At 35.4% G+C, this 19,722-nt stretch overlaps 2 protein-coding genes across 2 annotated transcripts; one reads left to right on the top strand and one right to left on the bottom strand.

Annotated features, from left to right (window-relative positions):
- The first annotated feature begins 1,483 nt into the window (after positions 1-1,483).
- Positions 1,484-2,863, top strand: LOC104902310 (probable 3-hydroxyisobutyrate dehydrogenase-like 1, mitochondrial). Its single transcript, XM_010690040.4, has one exon. The coding sequence runs from the start codon at positions 1,555-1,557 to the stop codon at positions 2,590-2,592; it is 1,038 nt and encodes a 345-aa protein (XP_010688342.2). The 5' UTR covers positions 1,484-1,554; the 3' UTR covers positions 2,593-2,863.
- A 785-nt stretch (positions 2,864-3,648) lies between these two features.
- On the bottom strand, positions 3,649-12,082 carry LOC104902309 (hexokinase-1). Its single transcript, XM_010690039.4, has 9 exons — positions 11,377-12,082; positions 8,556-8,706; positions 8,292-8,474; positions 7,774-7,848; positions 7,461-7,616; positions 7,126-7,224; positions 6,917-7,047; positions 4,708-4,789; positions 3,649-4,478 (listed from the first exon to the last, which is right to left on the bottom strand). Exons 1-9 carry the CDS (start codon positions 11,646-11,648, stop codon positions 4,131-4,133), a joined length of 1,497 nt encoding a protein of 498 aa, XP_010688341.2. The 5' UTR covers positions 11,649-12,082; the 3' UTR covers positions 3,649-4,130.
- Positions 12,083-19,722: the final 7,640 nt, after the last annotated feature.

Here is a 19,722-nt window from a genome sequence, read left to right as displayed (position 1 = left end):
TAATTAAGGTTAACAATAATAATAATGATTATTAATTTTTTGATTTTCTACTAGTGTTTTATAAAATTAAAACAACACTATTAGATATATTAGTGATGAAAGTTATGTATAGGCAAATATATAAATAGTAATTTTTTTGTTAAATTAATTATCATAAGAGATAATTAATAATCATTATTTTTAAAGGACGAATTATAATAATTATTATTCCATAAAAAATTTTGAGGGGTATATTACGTTAGTGGTAATATTTATGTTATTCATGGTCAATGTTTTTGTCTAATAAGGTCAAATAAGTTTCAATCAGGTTCAATAAGGTCTAATAAGTTTCAATCAGGTCTAATAAGTTTCAATCAGGGTCAATAAGTTCCAATAAGGTTCAATAAGGTCAATCAGGTTCAATCAGGTCCAATAAGTTCCAATCAGGTTCAATCAGGTCCAATAAGTTGAATCAGGTGCAATCAGGTCCAATCAGGTTTAATAAGTTCCAATAAGTTCAGTTCAGGTTCAATAAGTTCAGTTCAGATAAGTTCCAATAAGTTCAGGTCCAATAAGTTGAATAGAACGCACCCTTAGTAATTAGGGGTGTTTCAAGGTTGGTCTGGTTGGTCGAAGGCGAGTTATTTTTAATTGTTATAGTTCGTCTTAGGGTTGTTTATGAGTCAAGTCGAGCTTTGTCTGAATTGAGGTTTGACTAAATGTTAAACGAGTCGAGCGTGAACGATTTACGAAACTCATTATCACTCTCCTAGTTTTTATATATTTTCTTTGTTTTTTTTTTCTTTTTAAGATTTTTAGATTTTGTGTTTGCAATGAAATAATTAACTTCTTATTGTGTAATATTTAGATTAAATATATTTATGCATATACAAATAATTTAGTATTTTTTTATATAAAAGAATAATTAAGTATGTTCACGAGCTTTCGAGCTTGAGTTTTGCGTGACTCTGCTTGGCTCGTTAAGGTCTTGAGTCGAGTCTGAATCAGAGTCGAGCTACCACAAACGGAGTTTTGAGTTTTGACTGAGTTTACAAATTGGGCGTGTTCGACACAAGCTTTTCAAGTAGCTTTTAGTGTCTTGACTTGGTCAAAACACTAATTAGAAAAAATAAGACTATTTGGCAAGGTAGTGGTGTAAGTAACTTTTAGTGGTACAAGTAGTGTTTTAATAGTGTTTGTCAAAAACTACAATTTGTAGTTTTTGGATAGCTTTTAGTGGTGTATAAATTATATGTTAAAGTTTTATTTGAGTTTTGAACTAGTTATTCTTAAACAACTACTTTAACAGCTTCTTTTACCGAACATCAATATTTTATACCGCTACTTGGACAGCTAACAGCTAACAGCTACCAGCACAGCTAACAGCTACTCTCACAGCTAAAAGCTACCACCACAGCTATTGTTGCCGAACACGTCCAATGACCGGTCATTTACCTCACTTCAATAGTCAATCCTAACTATTACGCCAAGACATCGTTGGTACAGTACAACTCTTATGTAATCTTGTGGCACGGAGATGACCCCTACTAGGCTTCTATGAGAACTTAAGATAAGATGCTACGATACTCACGACGCCTACTCAACAAATTCTCTCTCCTCCCCAAACCCACCCACCAAACATTCTCTCTCCTCAAAAAAACCCACACCATGTCCACCACCACCACCACAACCACCACCACAACAATCAACCCAATAAGCCCATCAACCACCAAAGTGGGCTGGATCGGAACCGGAGTAATGGGCCGATCCATGTGCGCCCACATCTTAAAAGCAGGCTACAAACTCACCGTCTTCAACCGAACCCTTTCCAAAGCCCAACCTTTACTAGACCAAGGAGCCCAACTCGCTAACTCTCCTGCCGAAGTCGCTTCTCAATCCGACGTCGTTTTCACCATGGTCTCTTTTCCATCTGACGTCAAATCAGTCACTGACTCCATACTCTCTCTCCTACGACCAGGTGGTATTCTCGTTGACATGACAACTTCTGACCCCACTTTAGCTGTCTCAATTTCATCATTAGCTTCTGCTAAATCTTGTTATTCAGTTGATGCACCTGTGTCAGGTGGCGATCGTGGTGCGCGCACAGCTTGTTTATCGATTTTTGCAGGTGGGGACCCTGATATAATCCAAGCTTTATCCGCTCTGTTATCCTTAATGGGGACCACCCATTATATGGGTGGTCCCGGAAAGGGACAGTTTGCGAAGCTTGGGAATCAAATATGTATCGCTTCGACGATGGTGGGGTTGGTGGAAGGGATGATTTACGCGCATAAGGCGCAGTTGGATGTGGAGATGTTTTTGGATGCGATATCGGGTGGTGCTGCAGGGAGTAAGAGCTTGGAGTTGTATGGTGGGAGGATATTGAAGAGGGATTTTGAAGCTGGGTTTTATGTTGATCATTTTGTTAAGGATTTGGGGATTTGTTTGAGAGAATGTGAGAAAATGGGGATTTGTTTGCCTGGGTTGGGGTTAGCTCATCAATTGTATTTATCACTTAAGGCTTATGGTGAAGGTGGGTTGGGTACTCAAGCTCTTGTTTTAGCACTTGAGAGGCTTAATAATGTTTCTTTAGACTCCAAAGCCGCTGCCTAGATGGTGTACGCGCTTGTACGTAGAGTGTGCGCACATGTGCATGGTTAATAAGCTAAATGAACATATGTACATCTTTATTAGTACATGTTTATTGGTATTAATTTTTGTGTTCATAATCTAGCACTTGAGAGGCGTAATAATGTTTCTTTAGACTCCAACACTGCTTAGATGGTGTACACGTTTGTGTTTGTACGTAGAGTATAGTGCGCGCATGTAGATGCTTTCAAATTTGTGTAATGCATGAGCTAGAAATAAAGATTGCTTTAAACTGAACTATATGATGGGATAATGTCTATAATGGAATTGTTCTACATGATGTATGAATCTTATTTTCAAAAGGATTGAGTTTGGTTTAATGTTGCCAAGGCGTAGGAAGTTTAGTTCTTCAAACATTTCTTCTAACGGATGTCGTCAAATCTCTATTGAAATTGAGCTTTTTGTACATGATTTGATCATGTTAAAATTTCTATTGAAATTGAGCTTTTTGTACATGGTTTGATCATGTTGAATGAAACCTAAGGTATTTCGTTTTGCTCGGGTTTATCGAACATCGTTGTGCTCCTCCTCGACCGAGGCTTGACAATTCTCGGCATCGACACTTGTTATAGGAACCAGGAAACAACATATCAAGAAGTGCTTACACATAAGAGCCGCCTCCTCCAACAAACACGAGGATATCCATGCTAATCGAGGCGTACCAATCTACTTTACGCTTTCCTCCATCGGACAGAAGAGACTTCACATTTAACTCGATCTATTAGCTAATACTTATATGGCAAAAGCTGATGGACGTCCCAGGGCATCCGTTAGCGGAACCGTACTTATATATACATAGCCTCTTCCACTTCAAAGAAAACCAAAAAAAAGAGAGCTAATATACCCTCTTAGAAGATATGATCACTTTACAGTTTACATATAGTTGGTTCATTCCTCCCATAAATCCATCCAACATATTTCTACACTGCTTTAGGTGCTTTAATTCAAGAGTTGGTTATTCTTTTTGTTTCTTTTTATTGTTCCTGTCAATATCTACATCTATCCAATCAATAATAAGAATCAAACAACAAAGATTAACTTCTTTCTTTTATTCCACCTAATTTTCCAAGACACAATAAAGTAGATCAAAGCTGACTAGAAAAGCCCAGCAAATATCAATAGGGAAGCAAGAGCAGTTTCCTGCCAAATTACAGCTACAGAGAAAATTGACACAGATCTAATCCCCTCCCTCATTGCACCATAGCCAAGGATGAAATTTTTCCGGCCAATATATTCTCGAACATCTAACCTGATTTGGAATATACAACCCGTTTTTAAAAACGGGCGGAACAGCAGAGCTCCATGCCATTTTCCCATGTAGCTAGCTGAGCCCCGTTTTGCCAGATTTATTCTTCACAGGGGCAGCAAAGTCTAAAAAAATTCTTTTGGCAAGATCTCTTGAGGATCTAAGAGCTCAAGAAAAGTATTATGAAGCAAAAGTTATACAAAATTGAGGATATTAAGATCTTTTGTGGCTTTTTTTCATACCTAAAACTGCCCCTTCAAGATTCTTCTTCCTCAAGATACTGAGAATGCGATGCTGCTAGGAGAGCAGCCCCGATGCCTGATCCATCATTTGAGTGCTCGACTACGATGGTGTCAGCGATTTCATCACCTAGTAATTCCTTCAAAGAGTCCTCCATGCACTCTCGGAACTTGGCGTAGTGTTCAAACAACCCTCCATCTAATGCAATCACAGACTTCTGATTCTCACCTTGCTTCAATGCGTCTTTCCCTAGTTTCTTAATAATGCCCAAGATCCCGGCTGCAGAAAGGCAGGCCCCACGAGAAGCGATAATGTCACATATGTCAACTATAACCTTTCTCACTTTCAATGATGTATTTGGTATCTGGAAAATATTGGAGAAGAAGCATTATTGAATATTATGGCATGTGGTTATCTGGTAACAGATGCAATATTTCAATTTTCATCAATCATGGCTCAAAAAAAAAAACATCACTAATGGGACCCTGGCAGATGAGTGTCACTCTTGCAATCGAGTTAATGATAAAATTTCCAAGCATATAAAAGAAGGAAACAAGGTCAAGGAAATGCAGATAGTAGCAGAAGTGCATTACCCCTAAGACATCCTTCAGTTTGCTAGCAACAACTTTGAGATCAGGTGATGTGTCATGGTGCATGGCAGACATGTCTGGTGTCCTGCCAAAATAACAAAACCAATCAGTAATTAGTGCTCAAATATACCACATGAAGCGGGAGAAATGAAGGTAAGCTTCCCCAGCAAGATTGGAATCAAGATGATGTTAGAAACTCAAACACAATGTTCAATCTTCAAAACCCTTGTAACTAGGCGTCCTCCTCCCACTTTTTGTCGATAAAACAATTCCACATGGAAACCTAGAATGTAGTTAACTATATCACAATGTTACAACTTACAAGGCTACAATTGCCTCTAAAGAAAATGTGAAGCAGTTATCACATACCGGAAAGCAATATGTTTACTTATGAAGTGTATCCTAAAGAGTAACACAATGTTATTATCGTAAATTGCCAAAGAAAACTCAACAAAAAACTCCTGCCTCCCGCTTTAGATCTAAGGAGTCTGACGCTTGCTGAATTACCAAACAAATAACTGCTCAACCTTGAATGACGTACAACAATATGAGGGAAGACTGGAACTACGAAATTTGAATAGAAACTAGATGTAGAACATCTAATTTTGATAAGAGCATGTATTAAGGAACATGAAAGTGTCTATAGACACTAAGAAAGATTCACTTAACACTCACCCAGACTCTTACACATTAATCTCCTGCCAGACAACATTTATTTTTTAGCTCCACGAAATTTCAAAGATCACTCCCTCAGTTTATCTCTCTTCGCTCTCTTCCCTTTACCCTCCCCCTATACCCCTAGGACTTCATTATATTCAAGTATTTCTATATCTATGTCATGTCAATGGTATGGCCCCCTACACAAGTGTTGGGTCAACAATCTTTGGACTGTGGCAACCATTCTCAAGAATTATCTACCCAAATTATCGGAAAGTCTTTCCTAATATAAAATTCGTTAATGATACTCCCTAAAGACACATTTCATCATAACACATGGATTTCACGGTCATGAAAAAAACTTAGGAAGGTATTGCAATCCCGAAGATATTGTGTTCCATAGAAAGTTAAAGAACCGTTTTGGTTTACAATAACTATGCAAGATGTAGAGCTTTACATGGGGGATTATCTAAGCCATATTCCTCATTTTGAGGGATATAGAACTTCTCGAGAAGATTTTTCCTGTATTTTTATCAACCAAACAATTCTCCATTTTATAATTTCGTGGAAGTACAACTTATTGTGCTCCCTGTCAGCCAAATGACAACTACATCTTACTCAATCCCAAAAAGAAGGTAAAAACTTCTATAATCCTAACCTAATGCTACAGGTTTCTATTATAGTATTATATAATTGAAATCGGTTGTCCCAGATTTGAATAACAGATGTAAGTCTCCTTTGTCATTATTTTCAAAGATGAACCAACAATATTGAATGGAGGGAGTATAATTGTCTTTCTTCTAAGTTAAGACCTTAGAAATGTGAGGATGCCCAAGTTACAGACAGCAAGGAAAAGAATCATAAGAGAGAAAAATCATTGAGGAACATTCCAGGTCGACAAAAACATTAATGGAATCATGTCAAGTCAACTTGCCATGTTATCACCCGATAAGGACGAATGAGGACTGAATTACTGCCGCCAAAATGTTCTTGCCTTGTAACAAAAAGGAGATGTGGGAAGAGAAAGAGAGAGACAGAGTCAATATTCAGCACTTTCGGCAGTTTTCCTTGGAAATTAATGGTTGGAGTTTAGAGTCTAGTGCTACGTACTAGAAAGGCTTGGTAAATTTTCAGATGTTATAAAGCATTGTGTTGGATAGCTTAGTATTTATGATTACGAGTTATGACTATTACGCAAACAATGATAAGCCACAAGACTTCCATACATATGCAGTATGCACAACCTACAAAACTTGTCTAGTCCATCCACTAGTATATACTAAATACTCCCTCCATATTTTTCATATTGTTCCACTTTGACTTTCACCTTTGCCAATGCAAATTTTCTCATAAATATCTTTGACTATCAATAAGTAAAAAGTTGTAAGAAGTTGATATTTTGTAAATATACGTTGATACAACTCCAATAACATTTTTAGTCTATATAAGAGAAATATTAGGTGAGAGTATGTGAATAGTGGTAAAGTCAAAGAGAAGCAACAAAAATAACATGAGTATTAAGATACTAACCCTAACACAAGTATAGAGCACACACCTTAAGATGAATGGAGTTTTCAGTTTTGGTGGGACTGTATCACCAAAGAAACTGGCTTCTTCTGCCATCTTACACAAGACTCTACGCACCATCTCCCCCAAGTACATTCCAGATATCATTTTCTCATAGATCTGCAACAAAAAGTGGTTACTGGTTGCAGTTCAAAAATCAAAAGTTGTAACTGAACATAATGATAACAGAAATTTCACCTGTTCACCAGGATTCAAACTTTCTTCATCTAGCGCAATATCATATTCTGTCAAGGGCAAGTGCGATGAACGGAAATTGCCCCACTCCATGTTAATAACCTAAAGCAAAAACATATTAATGTGCCTGAAATCTTTATTCGGGAACCTCCTAAAGTTCCAACTAAACAATTGAAGTCATGAGCCTTTATGAAGTCAATAATACACAGATGTCTTTATAATTAACAGTACAGATTTCTTGTGAGAGCATTTGAGAGCAAAAGAGAAATGAAGAGAGGAAAACAGGAAAAAAGATGAGAAATTTGGATGTTGGAGAACAAAATTAAAGGATAGCTTACCATCTCCCCTGATCTGGGCAAAGGACCATGCCACTTAGGAATTGCACTAGCACGTTCTACATAAGCTGCATTTGTTCCAGTACCCAATATGACAGCAGCAATTACATTTCCTTTAGTATACCTACCTCCAGCTAAGGTTCCAACTGTATCATTGACCTGCTCATTGAAGAAGGTAAACATGCCGCAAGTATACAGTAAGGTTAGAACATCTAGTGAGAGTAATAAGTAATACAAATATTGTCAGCTCAGTCATCAGTACCCAACTGTAAGATACAATTTAAAGATTACCGAAAATCTCAACCAAGAAACTTACCAAAGCTGTCACACGCATATCTACACCCTTTCTTTTCATGGCCTTGGTCAATTCGGCCACCACGTCTTCACCAACCTATATATTATCACCCACGAAGGAGGAATAAGCAACATAGACATGAAGAAACAACATATACTTCGCTCTTACTAAATTAATGGTCTAAGACTTTAATTAATGGTTTAAAGTCTGAAATACTCTAACGCTCATTGCTCCCTCCACACTGAGTGACTTCAATTCTAATTTGGCTTATCCCTCTTTCAACTGTCATACTAGATTACAGGTCTAAGTAGATTAACAAGTTGACCACCTTAACCTCCAATTTTGCTTCAAAAGAAAATTTGAATAATTTACTAGTAATAGTGAATGTAGTCAGCACAAAGAAGTCAATAAGGACAATCATTATGGAACAGATAGTGTCATGTCTTCTGTCTTTCGCAAATCGCAACTAACAACTGAAGAACACACAACCATTGAGGATTGTAAAAGAAAATGGAGCGTGCGAGAAGTGAGAGACTAACTGTATCTTCTATGCTGAAGCCTTTGGTCCACCTTATAAGAGTCCCTGATGCAATTGATGTCTGTTTAACTGGGAAAGAGAAGGTAAATCCCAGCTCTCTCTGTCTATTTGGTTCAGGATGAAGACCTTCACCTTCCGTTGCGACAAATTTAGCAAGTGCAGCAGCTATGTAATCAAACAGTTCCTGGAAACATATTCACACACTTCAAAAAGAAATATCAGAGTAGACATGGTTAAACAGATTCTGTGAGCCAAATCAACTTACTTCCGACGTCCCAACCATCAACTCGGGTGGAATTGACACTTCGTCAAATTCTTGTTGAACAACACCTTTTTCTTTGCCACCCAATTTCACTCGTAGTACTCGAAAGTTGGTGCCACCAAGGTCTAATGCATAGAATAATCCATGTTCATCCCTAGCATAGGAAGACCAAAAATTAGACCATGTCTTGGCCAAGCACTATAATAAGTAGAAACAACACATGAAAACACGTATCCAGTCTAGTTGTTAAATCAAACTTAAACCAAAAGGAACTAGTAAACCAGATATTCCTGGACTAGGATAAAAATAAACTGCATAAACTTGCACAAAGTGGACCCAGTTGAAAGCAAAATTCTATAAATGGCATTTGAATCTAGCAACTGAACTGTCGAACGAAGAACAACCATTCCTGGACTCTGGTTGGAAACAATCATTCTAGTAGTACTTGCCTTCAGAATGTCAACAGTTTGTACTTTCCATGTTTCTCATGCGAAAATGAATGGAATTCATTACTATTTCGCAAGAGAAAATCGTGCACCAAAAAGCAACTATCCCTATAATTCCATGGGATGTATATGATGAGGTATGCAGCAGATAATCTGCGATAGCATGGAGAATTACTTAAGATCTACACGTACCCTCAAATCCCAATCATTCTAACCTGTGGTTGAATCTACCTACTAATCTATTTTCATAAATGTTTCCCTTTAGAAAGGTTTTCCTCTCTATTGAGCGATATACAAACTGTTCTTAGCCACCACATAGAAAGGAACCTCCCCATTGCTTTACAATAATACTCCATGTTAACTTCTGCATCACAATCTAGGAGGAAGCTATCCTTTTGCTTCAAATTGATACTCCATCTTCAATTCCAACCACTCTCTTAAGACCCTCATTATCAACTGATCAATTCCTCTAGTTGACACCCATACCTTCCACTTAAACAATTTTAAGGCTGTAATTGTAGATTGCCATAAACACTATTGATTCAGGCACAGGCTACAGTAACAAGACTAGCAAGATAGTCCCTCCATTCCTTTATACGTGTATTTTCTTAACATATGCACAGAGATTAGGAAATCGATAGTTACTATGTTAGTATTCAAATACGACTTAGTAACATTCCACTAATATTGGTGCATAGGTATTTTAGTGACAAGTAATATAGAATAAGAATAGTTAGTAACTATGGACTACAAATATCAGAGGACGTAATCAACAATAACACCCTTCCCCTGTCCCAACTCCCAAATTCAATAAACTGTGGAAGTAGAAACATAATGGAGACACCAATTATTACATGATTAAATTTCAATGCAGTTTTGAACTATATATTGAGAAATATAAAATATGGTTTTGCTGGCCAAATCTAAAACATTTCGCCATCTTTTTATGAGGGAACAAATAGCAATTAGCAGAAGCACCAAAAAGAACAAATTAATCATTCATAAGACTGAAGAGAACTAACACAGTTTCACAACTAATAGCAAGGATCGTCAAGTAGGCAAGTATGACCAAAATATGTTTGGGAAGACAGCTATGCCCTATGTCTTTATTTTTTTCATCTCAAAAAGGAAGCTACTGTAGATTCAATAGACAGTCAGGTTTGCAGATAGACACTCTTAAGCTAGTGTATATTTACGAACACCTAACCAGCTGCTGAAAAGCTAACATATAACAGTCACAATGTCCCTAAACTAAAATAAGTAACTTGTAATCTTATACATCTCAGATACAATAAAGCTCAGTTCCCTGTCTTTGCCGACTCAAATGGCACCCCATAACATACTATCCCCAGAGTCTACACCTTAGCGAGTCAATTTACACCATTAACCATAAAGCTTTATGAGGAAGAATCACTACCGAATATACCAACGAAAAGCAACATAACAATTAGGAATTAAACAAATGATGTACCAAGAGATGTCAGAATTTTGAAAAGACTTCAACTTTAAAAAGACAAGTTAAACCAACTTCCAAAGATAAAGAGTGACAACATTGAATAACAAATTGAAGACATGAATGAAGTAAAGGAGGAAAAGTAAGCAATTCCTGATTGCTTAGTTATATCTAAAGTATCATTCTAACTGAAATCTGAAAGTAACGAAAATTTTGTACCACTTCTGAAAGAGCTGTTACTTGGATAGCATAAAAAGCTTCAGTCTTTGTAAAATTTATCAACAAAAATCCAGCTTTCAAATAAAGAATTCCTATGAAAGTGTTCCATAATCCATATTAATAAAACAAATTTCAAGTCAATGATAAATTAGCTAAAATTGAAAAATTAAAAAAAAAAAAAAAAAAAAAACCCACACACACACATCTACCCATCATTCTAAACATTAAATTCTCTACTTCAATCTCACAAAGATAGATCAATTACGCAATCAAACTTTAAAAAAAAACCAATTAATCCATCTACCAACCAACAACTCAAATTAAGCAAAAACATAGATCATTAATTAATCATCAACATTTCCACCACCCACATCAACAAAAATCAATTTACTCCCAACCATTAAAAATCAAAACTTTATAACACACATACACAATCAATCCTAATCCCAATCCCAAAAACCCAAATTCCAAAAACCCAGAAACTCAAATCAATAAAAGAATTACAAACCCATTAAAAATCAAAACTTTATATAACACATATACAATCAAACCCAAAAACCCAAATTCCACAAACTCAAAAACCCAAATCCCAAATCAAGAAAAAAAAACAAAACCCCATCAAAAATCAAAACTTTATATAACACATATACAATCAAAACCCAAATTCCAAAAACTCAAAAATCAAATCAAGAAATGAATTACAAACCCAGTAGGAAGATTATCAACATAGCTGATTAACATCTTAAGCTTAGAACCACCCTCTGATGCAAGTCCAGCATGCATCTCAACTGTCATAGCATCTGCCACTTGTCTTAATTTACCCAAAGGTGTCTCACACTTTTCATCAAGCTCCTTAAGTATAGCCATTGCACGAGCCCACTTACTTGAACTTTTCATCCTTTGACGCACCACCACTGCCGCCGCCGCACACACCGCCGCCGCACATATAACCGTCGCACCCACCGCTGCCTTCCTCATTTTTTTTGAAAAAAATTCTCTCTCTCTTTCTACAATAAATTAGATGGGTGTTTTTTATTTTTTTTGGGTGAAAAAATTAAATTAAGACAGAAATGAAATTTGGAATTTTGACTAATTGGGCATGTTGGAAAATTGTTGTTGATAATGTTTGATTGGTTTTTTATTTTTTTCTCCAAGATGCAATCTAAAAAAGGGTAAAAATAAGAGAGATTTTGAGAAAGAGTAGATCCGAGAGAATTTGATTGGAGAAATTTAGGTGATTTTTTTTTCCTTTTTCGAGGTCCGGTTTAAGTGGAGCTTGCCTTAAGGTTTAAGTGACTTTTATATTTTTTTTTGGGTAAATTGAATTTGGTTTTGGTTTTGGTTTTGGTTTTGGTTTTGGTTTTGAGAATTGGGATTTTATTGAGTGTTGTGGCCTTGTGGGATTGATTTCTTTGTAGAATGTAAGAGAGGATGGATGAAATGAAAGGTGTTTTATACTATGTCAAAACAGTGAAGAGAGTGAAAGGAGTTAATTGTGGATAAAGTTCTTGCACTCTTTTGGAAGTTTTTGAAAAAATGTTTGAATTAAGAATTTTGTGAAAGTTTGATTTTAAAGATGTTATATTTATTGAGGTTTAGTAGTTTGTAAAATTGATTTTGATAACGGTTAGATTTGTGTGAAAGTCCGTAATTTGGAGTGTTTTATGTTAATCAGTATATATAGTGTTACAACTATAATAATTTAATACATGGATAATAGTTTATATGGATGATCCTGACTGTATTAGAAATCCTAACTATATTAGGATAATAATAATTATTACTAATAGAGAATATGTGTAGTTTATATTATTCATAGCGAGGCAAAATAGTATTGAAACGGAAGGAAATCAATCACAAAAGATGAAGCTGGAAACTTTAGATGATTTGTAGAGCGTCTTGCATACTTGCTAGCCACACCTATAAAATATAGGTGTGGTCACGCTCGCGCGCTTTTGTTAGTCCGTCAACTCATTTTCAAATGGTCATATCTCACTCGTTTGTCATTGGGTCAAGCTTTTGACCAAGCTTTGGAAAGCCAATTTTTCATCTCTATCTTGAATTTTTTTTCAAAGAAATTGAATGTGTTATGAGATATAGCCTTTTGAAATTGACCATTGTGCACAAACCCTTATGAACAAATGGAGTTACTTGTATGAGTATGCGGTTACTCTTAACAATATAAAGGTGTTGCTCCTATAAAAAATAATGTGGTTATTTTTATAACAAAAGAGAATACAAATCAGTTTACTCTTATGAACCAATGTGGTCACTCATATGCAGACTAGCGTTATTTCTGTGAACAATTGGAGTTACTCATATGATTAAATAGGGTCGGTGGTTAAATGACATTACTCTTGTGACCAGATGAAATTACTCGTATAAATAAATAGGATTGTCATATGATTAAGTGATGTTACTCGTATGAAGAAATGTGGCTACTTTTGTCAACAATTGGGATTACTCGTATGATCAAATGCGATCGTCGTATTATCAAATGAGGTTATTCTTATGAACAAATGAAGTTACACTCGTATGATTAAATAGGATCGTCGTTTGATTAAATAAGTCATTCGTATGAAGAAATGATGTTACTCATATGAAAAAATTAGGTTAGTATTGTGAACAATTGGGTTACTCATATGATTAAATAGGATCGTCGTATGATTAAATAAACGAGACTACTCTTATGAACGAATGAGGTTACTCGTATGAAAAAATGAGGTTACTTTTGCAAGCAATTGAAGAATTAGGTTGTAGGACAGAACAAGGTAACAGTCCCAACAACTCCAAGAGCTTCCGTGCCTTGAACAGAAGCTCAAGTGCACGAGACCCTCTCTTAAGCAGTGTTGTTAAGCTCGGCCACTGGTTATACTACCTCTGTTTTTATTTAGTTGCAACGTTTTGACTTTCACGCTTGCCAATGTACAATTTCAAATCGTTTTATCTCTAATTGTATGTAAGTAAAAATTATAAAAATTTGATATTATGAAAGCTTACATCGAAACGAATCAAACAAGACCCCACATGACTATATTTTGTTTAACATATAAATCAATAAATGTGGTCAAATAAGAGAACATAAATAGTGCAATTTGTCAAACGTTGCAACTAAAAAAGAACGGAGGTAGTAGTTGCTTAGCGACTGAAAGGCTAGCTACTAGTTGATTAAGAAGTAGAGTTGCTTGGTGCCAACAACAATATTGCATGGTTTGAACCACCAGTGAGAGTGACAACTTGTATGGTTAAATAGGGTTGTTATATGATTAAGTGATGTTACTATTATTAACGAATGAGGTTACTCGTACTAATAAATGAGGGTTACTTTTGTGAACATTGGGTTACTCCTATGATTAAATAGGGTCGTTGTATGATTAAATAAGTCTACTCTTGTGAACGAATGAGGTTACTTGTATGAATAAATGAGTTTAGTTTAGTGAACAATTGGAATTACTCGTATGATTAAACAGAGTTGTTAAGTGAAGTTACTCGTATGATAAGTTACTCGTATGAATAATCGGGTTTACTTTTATAAACGAAAGTCAATACTAATGAGGTTACTTGTATGAGTAAATGCGGTTACTTTTATGAATAATTGGGTTACTTGTATGATCAAATGAAGTTACTCCTGTAATATTCATAAGGTTACACAAAAAATGAACATTTTTGTTGTACCTAGTTTAACACAACATATAATTGAACATTAGTTAGCTTAGCTTGATTTAAAGTTATCTTAAAAGCCAACATCATACCATTCCCTTAACCAACACCACACTCCAACAATCACCCTCTTCTCACCACCACCATAAGTCCACAAGTCCATAAGTCCATTACATCAACAACAACTCTATCTTCTATAAGACTTTCATCATTATCCGCAACAACAACTCTAATGCCAACACCAACACCAACATCAACAACAAAGGCGGCTTGGCTATGGTGCAAATGAACTCGAATTTTTCGTTGCATCAAGAGATTCCCTCTTAGCCACCATTTATTCATCAAGATTCACATTATCCACAAATATCAACCACCGCATCCCCGTTGTACTCTTTAGATGTCATAAAGTACACGATCTCTTATGAAACCAATACAACTTAGCTTGTTACACAATTATTATGCAAAAGAAAGAAATTCTAGTTAAATGGTTCACTTTCTTAATAATTTAAATCATAATTTTTAATAATTAACTTATCACAAGACAACAAAATACCCTAAAATATAATTAATCAATTTGACAAAAATAAAATCCACCATATATGCCTAGACAGTCTCATAAGTTATATCTAAATTAGAGTCAATGTGGAGAATAAGTTTGTGTAAGTTGACATTTCCATTCTTGAAATCCATCCAAATTATATTGCTTCATATATATTACGACATGAGATGATGCATGCCAACTCTGGTGTTTTGAATAAACATGTTTGATTACCTCATTTGATTGAGTTGCTCCAAACAACTAAATTTACATTATTTATCCTTTTGCTTTCTGAGTTCATCTTTGTGTCAATATTCTCAATAAAGAGAATTAGAAAAACACACGACACTAAAAAAGATGATTATTGATCTATTATTTAAATTAGATGGATTATAAATTAATACTAACCTCCGCTTTGAAATAAGTGACACGGTTCTACTTTTTATGTGAGAGTTTTTTGGGAAAAATATTTCACTTATTTAAAAATGTAAGGAGAGTACTTCACTCTAAAACATTGAACAATGCCCGTGGTGGCGTAGTTAAGAATATTTTTCTTATACAAATTAGAGTTTGTCCTGTAAGATACCGCCTACTTTCAAATTAAAATTATGCCATGATAAACCCAATATTAAAAAGAAAATTAGCCCAATAGTGACTAAGTTAATTTCTTTCAATGGCTAGTTAAATCCATTTAGTGACTAGGTCTACTTTTGTCTCTTTTACTAATTTTTGTACAAAAACAGATAATAGGTTATAAAATTTATAAAAGTCGAGTTCATTTCAGATTGACCCAACCTCAATCTGACCCAACTTCTAAATCAAGTTGTTCATGTTGTTCTCAGGTTCAAAAAATCAACCTGAACCTACCCCGTTATATTTTTAGGTCGAGTTGGATCAACCCATTTTTTATTTCAGGTTGAAAATCTCAACCCAAAACTAGAATTTTAGGGTTTTTTTTTTTTTGACAGGAAAGTAGAATTTTAGGTTAAGTTCAAGTCAGATTATCAAATTGGGTCAACTTTTACCAACCTTAATCTCAACCAAATCTAAATATACTGACCAAGTGACCAAAACACTTTGACATCATTAAAAGTTCAAGACTAATTAAACTGGACTTCGAGTACCTTGAAGTTACGCAAAAGATCATCATTCTAGTCGTTAGTTGACTATATGTACATGAATAAAGATGATCATTATTCTAGTCGAAAGCAAAAAGAATGAAATTGTAAATTTAGTTAACTATAAATAATAAAGAGACTAGTAATTTCCAACCACACTAAAGTGATACTACTCAAATACCTCCACACTCATGTTTCTGATTTTAATTAGCCAAAATCTAGCCAACAAGTCAAATCTCGTATTATATCGACACATATCGAGTTAAAGCAAACATAAAAATATATTGTTTTTTATTGTACAATTAACATTCAAAATTATACATCCTCCGTACTAAAATAAGTGCAATACTTACATTTTTGAAAGTTTCGAAACAAATACAACACTAAATTCTCTCTATCCTTCTTCATTGCACGAGCCCCTTTTATTATTTATCTCTATCCATCTTTTGTCCTTGGTTCTTGTATCTCCCCTCATGTTAACAATCATTATAAAACAGAGGAAATACAAAAGAGCGTAAACAACAATTTTAAAAGACGTCTTAGTGAGTTCCCATCCTTAAATATAACAACATTGACAAGAGTAACAAAAATTATTAAAAGAGACGGTCTAATTTTAATATAAAATTAGACCTAGTTACTAAATGGATTAAACTAGTCACTGAAAGAAATTAACTTAGTCATTATTGCGCTAATTCCCTTTTTAATATCGGACTTACCATTGTCTAATTTTAATTTAAAAGTAGGTGGTCTCTTACAAGACAAACTCAGTAAGTAAATAGTAGTATCTCATTGATCAGAAAAACCAGCACTTGTGCATCACATTATAGCCACAATTTCTCACATCATCTTGGCATCTTCCCAATTTTTAGGTAAACATAGCATTTAATGATAGTATATTCCAGCAACAACACAATTGGAATTAGACCCCCACACCTAATTCTGCACTTTGGGACAGTTAAGACTCAGACATATGAATTGAGCAAATTGTCATGCAATAGGAGGAATCTAAGAGGGTGGTCCAAAAGGGATATTTGGGAAACCTGATTGATTTTTGGTTTTCAAGACAAATTGATGATGTTATTTGGCACATGTAACGAAAAGAAAATGAAAGCTACCAGCACATCAATCACTCACACACCCACATCCAAGGAAACTCCCATCCAAAAACATCATATTTTGTTGGCTGTTTTAGTGTGTGTTTTACAATCAAGATTGAAACAAATTTTCAAGTTCCCATAAGGTGCCCATGCTTCATGGGCTTTCATTTCTAAGAATTGTAAATGGACCATAATAAGCCCATGTACCGGGTCGAATAGGTTATTTCCCTCCTTTCATCTTATGGGGTGCATTCTGTTTTCAGCTGCAAGTTGATCATTCTGGAAGAGTGAGGCCGGTCACATAACCGTCCTTCACAAAACAAATAGGTATATTGAAATTCTTATCCGATTGTTTGAGTTAATAAGGGTGGAAAAGGCAATATACCTTTGTTCTATGGAGAATGGTTAGGTGAATAGACTTTCTCTTATAGAAAGATATCAGCCATATAAGAAGGCCTACAACATAGCACTGAGACATTAGTGCATAAGCGAAAAAAGACATTATGATAAAGATAGAAACTAAGAGCATGCACATACGGCATCTTGAATCGGATTAGTAGTATGACAGTTTCATCCAGACAATTCTGCACGAGTTGGTATAACAGGAATCAGAAAGTTGCCGAATGGAGAATCAAAAATCCGGAAATTTGCAGTGCAGCCCTCTTCTTGTGCTTGTGCTACAGCGTAGCTCCTTGCTTGTTGAATGCTGACAGGTGCACCAGCAGGCTACATGTACAGTACCAGAACAGACAGAACATGGTAACAGTAACAAAAAGGAGACATGGTAAAAAAATTTGCTTACCAAAAAGAAACTGCAATTTATTTATGTTGTCTCAAATAGCAATACAGAAAGCTTATCTTGTAATCTGGTGTTCAGTGTGCAAGCCCAAAAGTCAAATACAGGAGTGGGCCTGGAAACAAAAGGTGGGTTTAAGGCTGACTCATGGGAAAGCTTCATGATCATGCAGAAATGTCCATGTCCGTGCAGATATTTGCACGTCCGTGCAGTTCCTCATCCAACACGAATTTGCAGTTTACTTGTTTGCTACAATTGTTTCATATTTTAAATGATTTAGGATCCTAGTGTTTTATTTCCAATTTGATTGTTATTAGTTTCCTATTCCTAGTAGGATTCTAGATCTTGTTAGATGTTAGAACTATTTCCTACTTAGAATCTCTATATAAAAGGGTTTGGGATAATGTTTAGTGACCCCAACGGGTGAGATAATACAAACAATCTTAGGAGTTTTCTTAATGCTTTTGAGAGACGAGGGTTATAACTTGTAACTCACGATGTATTGGGCAGGTTACTAAGTTTGCTTGAATTGATTACTAACATTGGTGCCATGCTTGTTAGAGCGGAGTTCTACACATGCATCGTTTGACAAGGTCTTTAATTTTCGCGCCTTAGATCTGTTCATATCTTATTTGTGCTTTCACTCATAGTCATATCCTGAATGATATAGGTGTCAAAAAATAAATTCAAACAAATGGTCCACATACCGCTGAACTATCATTAGCTTTAGGATATGCTTCTTTCGCTGTAGTGGATGAAGAAATGACCCTGCAGTCACAATCAAGCAGAATTAGACAAGAGACGAATACAGCTTCAATTTATAACACAAGTTTTTTCATGCAAAAGACAACAAGTCAAGAAGTATGAACTTCCCTAAACAAAAATCATTTGTTCCCTTGAGCAATGTAAGAAGGGAAGATGCAGGTAGTCTCAGTTAATGAAAGGATCTTGATCATTCAACTAACAGGAACACGATAAACTTTCCAAAAGTCCTTTCAGAGGAAAGCTAGGACTATTGACTTAAGCCATCTTGAGGAGCTGCAAGCCATTTTAAAACCAATGTCTCCATATAAAGACAATTGTGTGTGCAATCAGGTGTCATCAGTTTTTGCTTTTCAATCAAGGAGAAACTGCGTCCAGCAGGAGATCTGAAGGCTCTATATTATACTGCAGATTGAGTTATAATGGATACCTTCTATTCCTTCGGAAGTGTAAGAACCTGGAGTCTAATGCAGCTGAATCGATGGCTTTTCAAATATCACTTCAAGCTCTGATAATTAGAGCGAACATCGGTTCAAGTCCATGTTATGTTGTAAATTTTTTAATTAATACTGTTCCTTGGGTCACCAATAAAGTCAGGAAAGATTTCAATTTTTCGTACCTCTTAAAAAGATCAAGTAGTCTATAGTTCAGATAAAAGGACGTGTTACTTGTCTTATTAGCAAGAAGACATTCGCTGTTGATATCTTTGTTAAGGTCTTCATATGCAGAGCCTCACATGTGTAACTCTTAAGGGTGGCACTCTTATTAGAGCTGTGTTTTGATTGTAATTTTCATTGTTTTTCATGTGTAGCTCAAGCCCCTTTGACATTCTGCAACAGGACTTTCTTTCAACAGCAGCCTTGGAGCTCATGAATCTCATCTTACAAGTTACAACCCCTTTGTTTTACCCAAATCCTAATGATGGTTTGTAAGTATTGGAAATATAGAAGTGACAGATCCTAATCACTTTCATGTTGTGAGTATTCTGGCAGTTCTGGCTAAAAATAAAATGCAAAATAAGGCCAACATAATCAAAGAAAGGGCAATTTATAGTTGCTAGTCCCAGGACAAAAGTTCCAGC

The sequence above is a fragment of the Beta vulgaris genome, chromosome 8 (genome assembly GCF_026745355.1).
Source record: "Beta vulgaris subsp. vulgaris cultivar EL10 chromosome 8, EL10.2, whole genome shotgun sequence".
Taxonomy (NCBI): domain Eukaryota; kingdom Viridiplantae; phylum Streptophyta; class Magnoliopsida; order Caryophyllales; family Amaranthaceae; genus Beta; species Beta vulgaris.
The sequence above is the reverse complement of the archived record's forward strand: the minus strand, read 5'-3'. Positions and strand labels throughout refer to the sequence as shown.

Excerpts from the sequence above, each read along its gene's own strand:
- LOC104902310 (XM_010690040.4), top strand. The coding sequence starts at position 1,555 with ATGCTACGATACTCACGACGCCTACTCAACAAATTCTCTCTCCTCCCC.
- LOC104902309 (XM_010690039.4), bottom strand. The coding sequence starts at position 11,648 with ATGAGGAAGGCAGCGGTGGGTGCGACGGTTATATGTGCGGCGGCGGTG. Across the intron at positions 8,475-8,555 it reads TGATGGTTGGGACGTCGGAA|GAACTGTTTGATTACATAGC; the intron begins GTAAGTTGATTT and ends ATATGTTTCCAG. Across the intron at positions 4,790-6,916 it reads AAAACTCCATTCATCTTAAG|GACACCAGACATGTCTGCCA; the intron begins GTGTGTGCTCTA and ends TTATTTTGGCAG.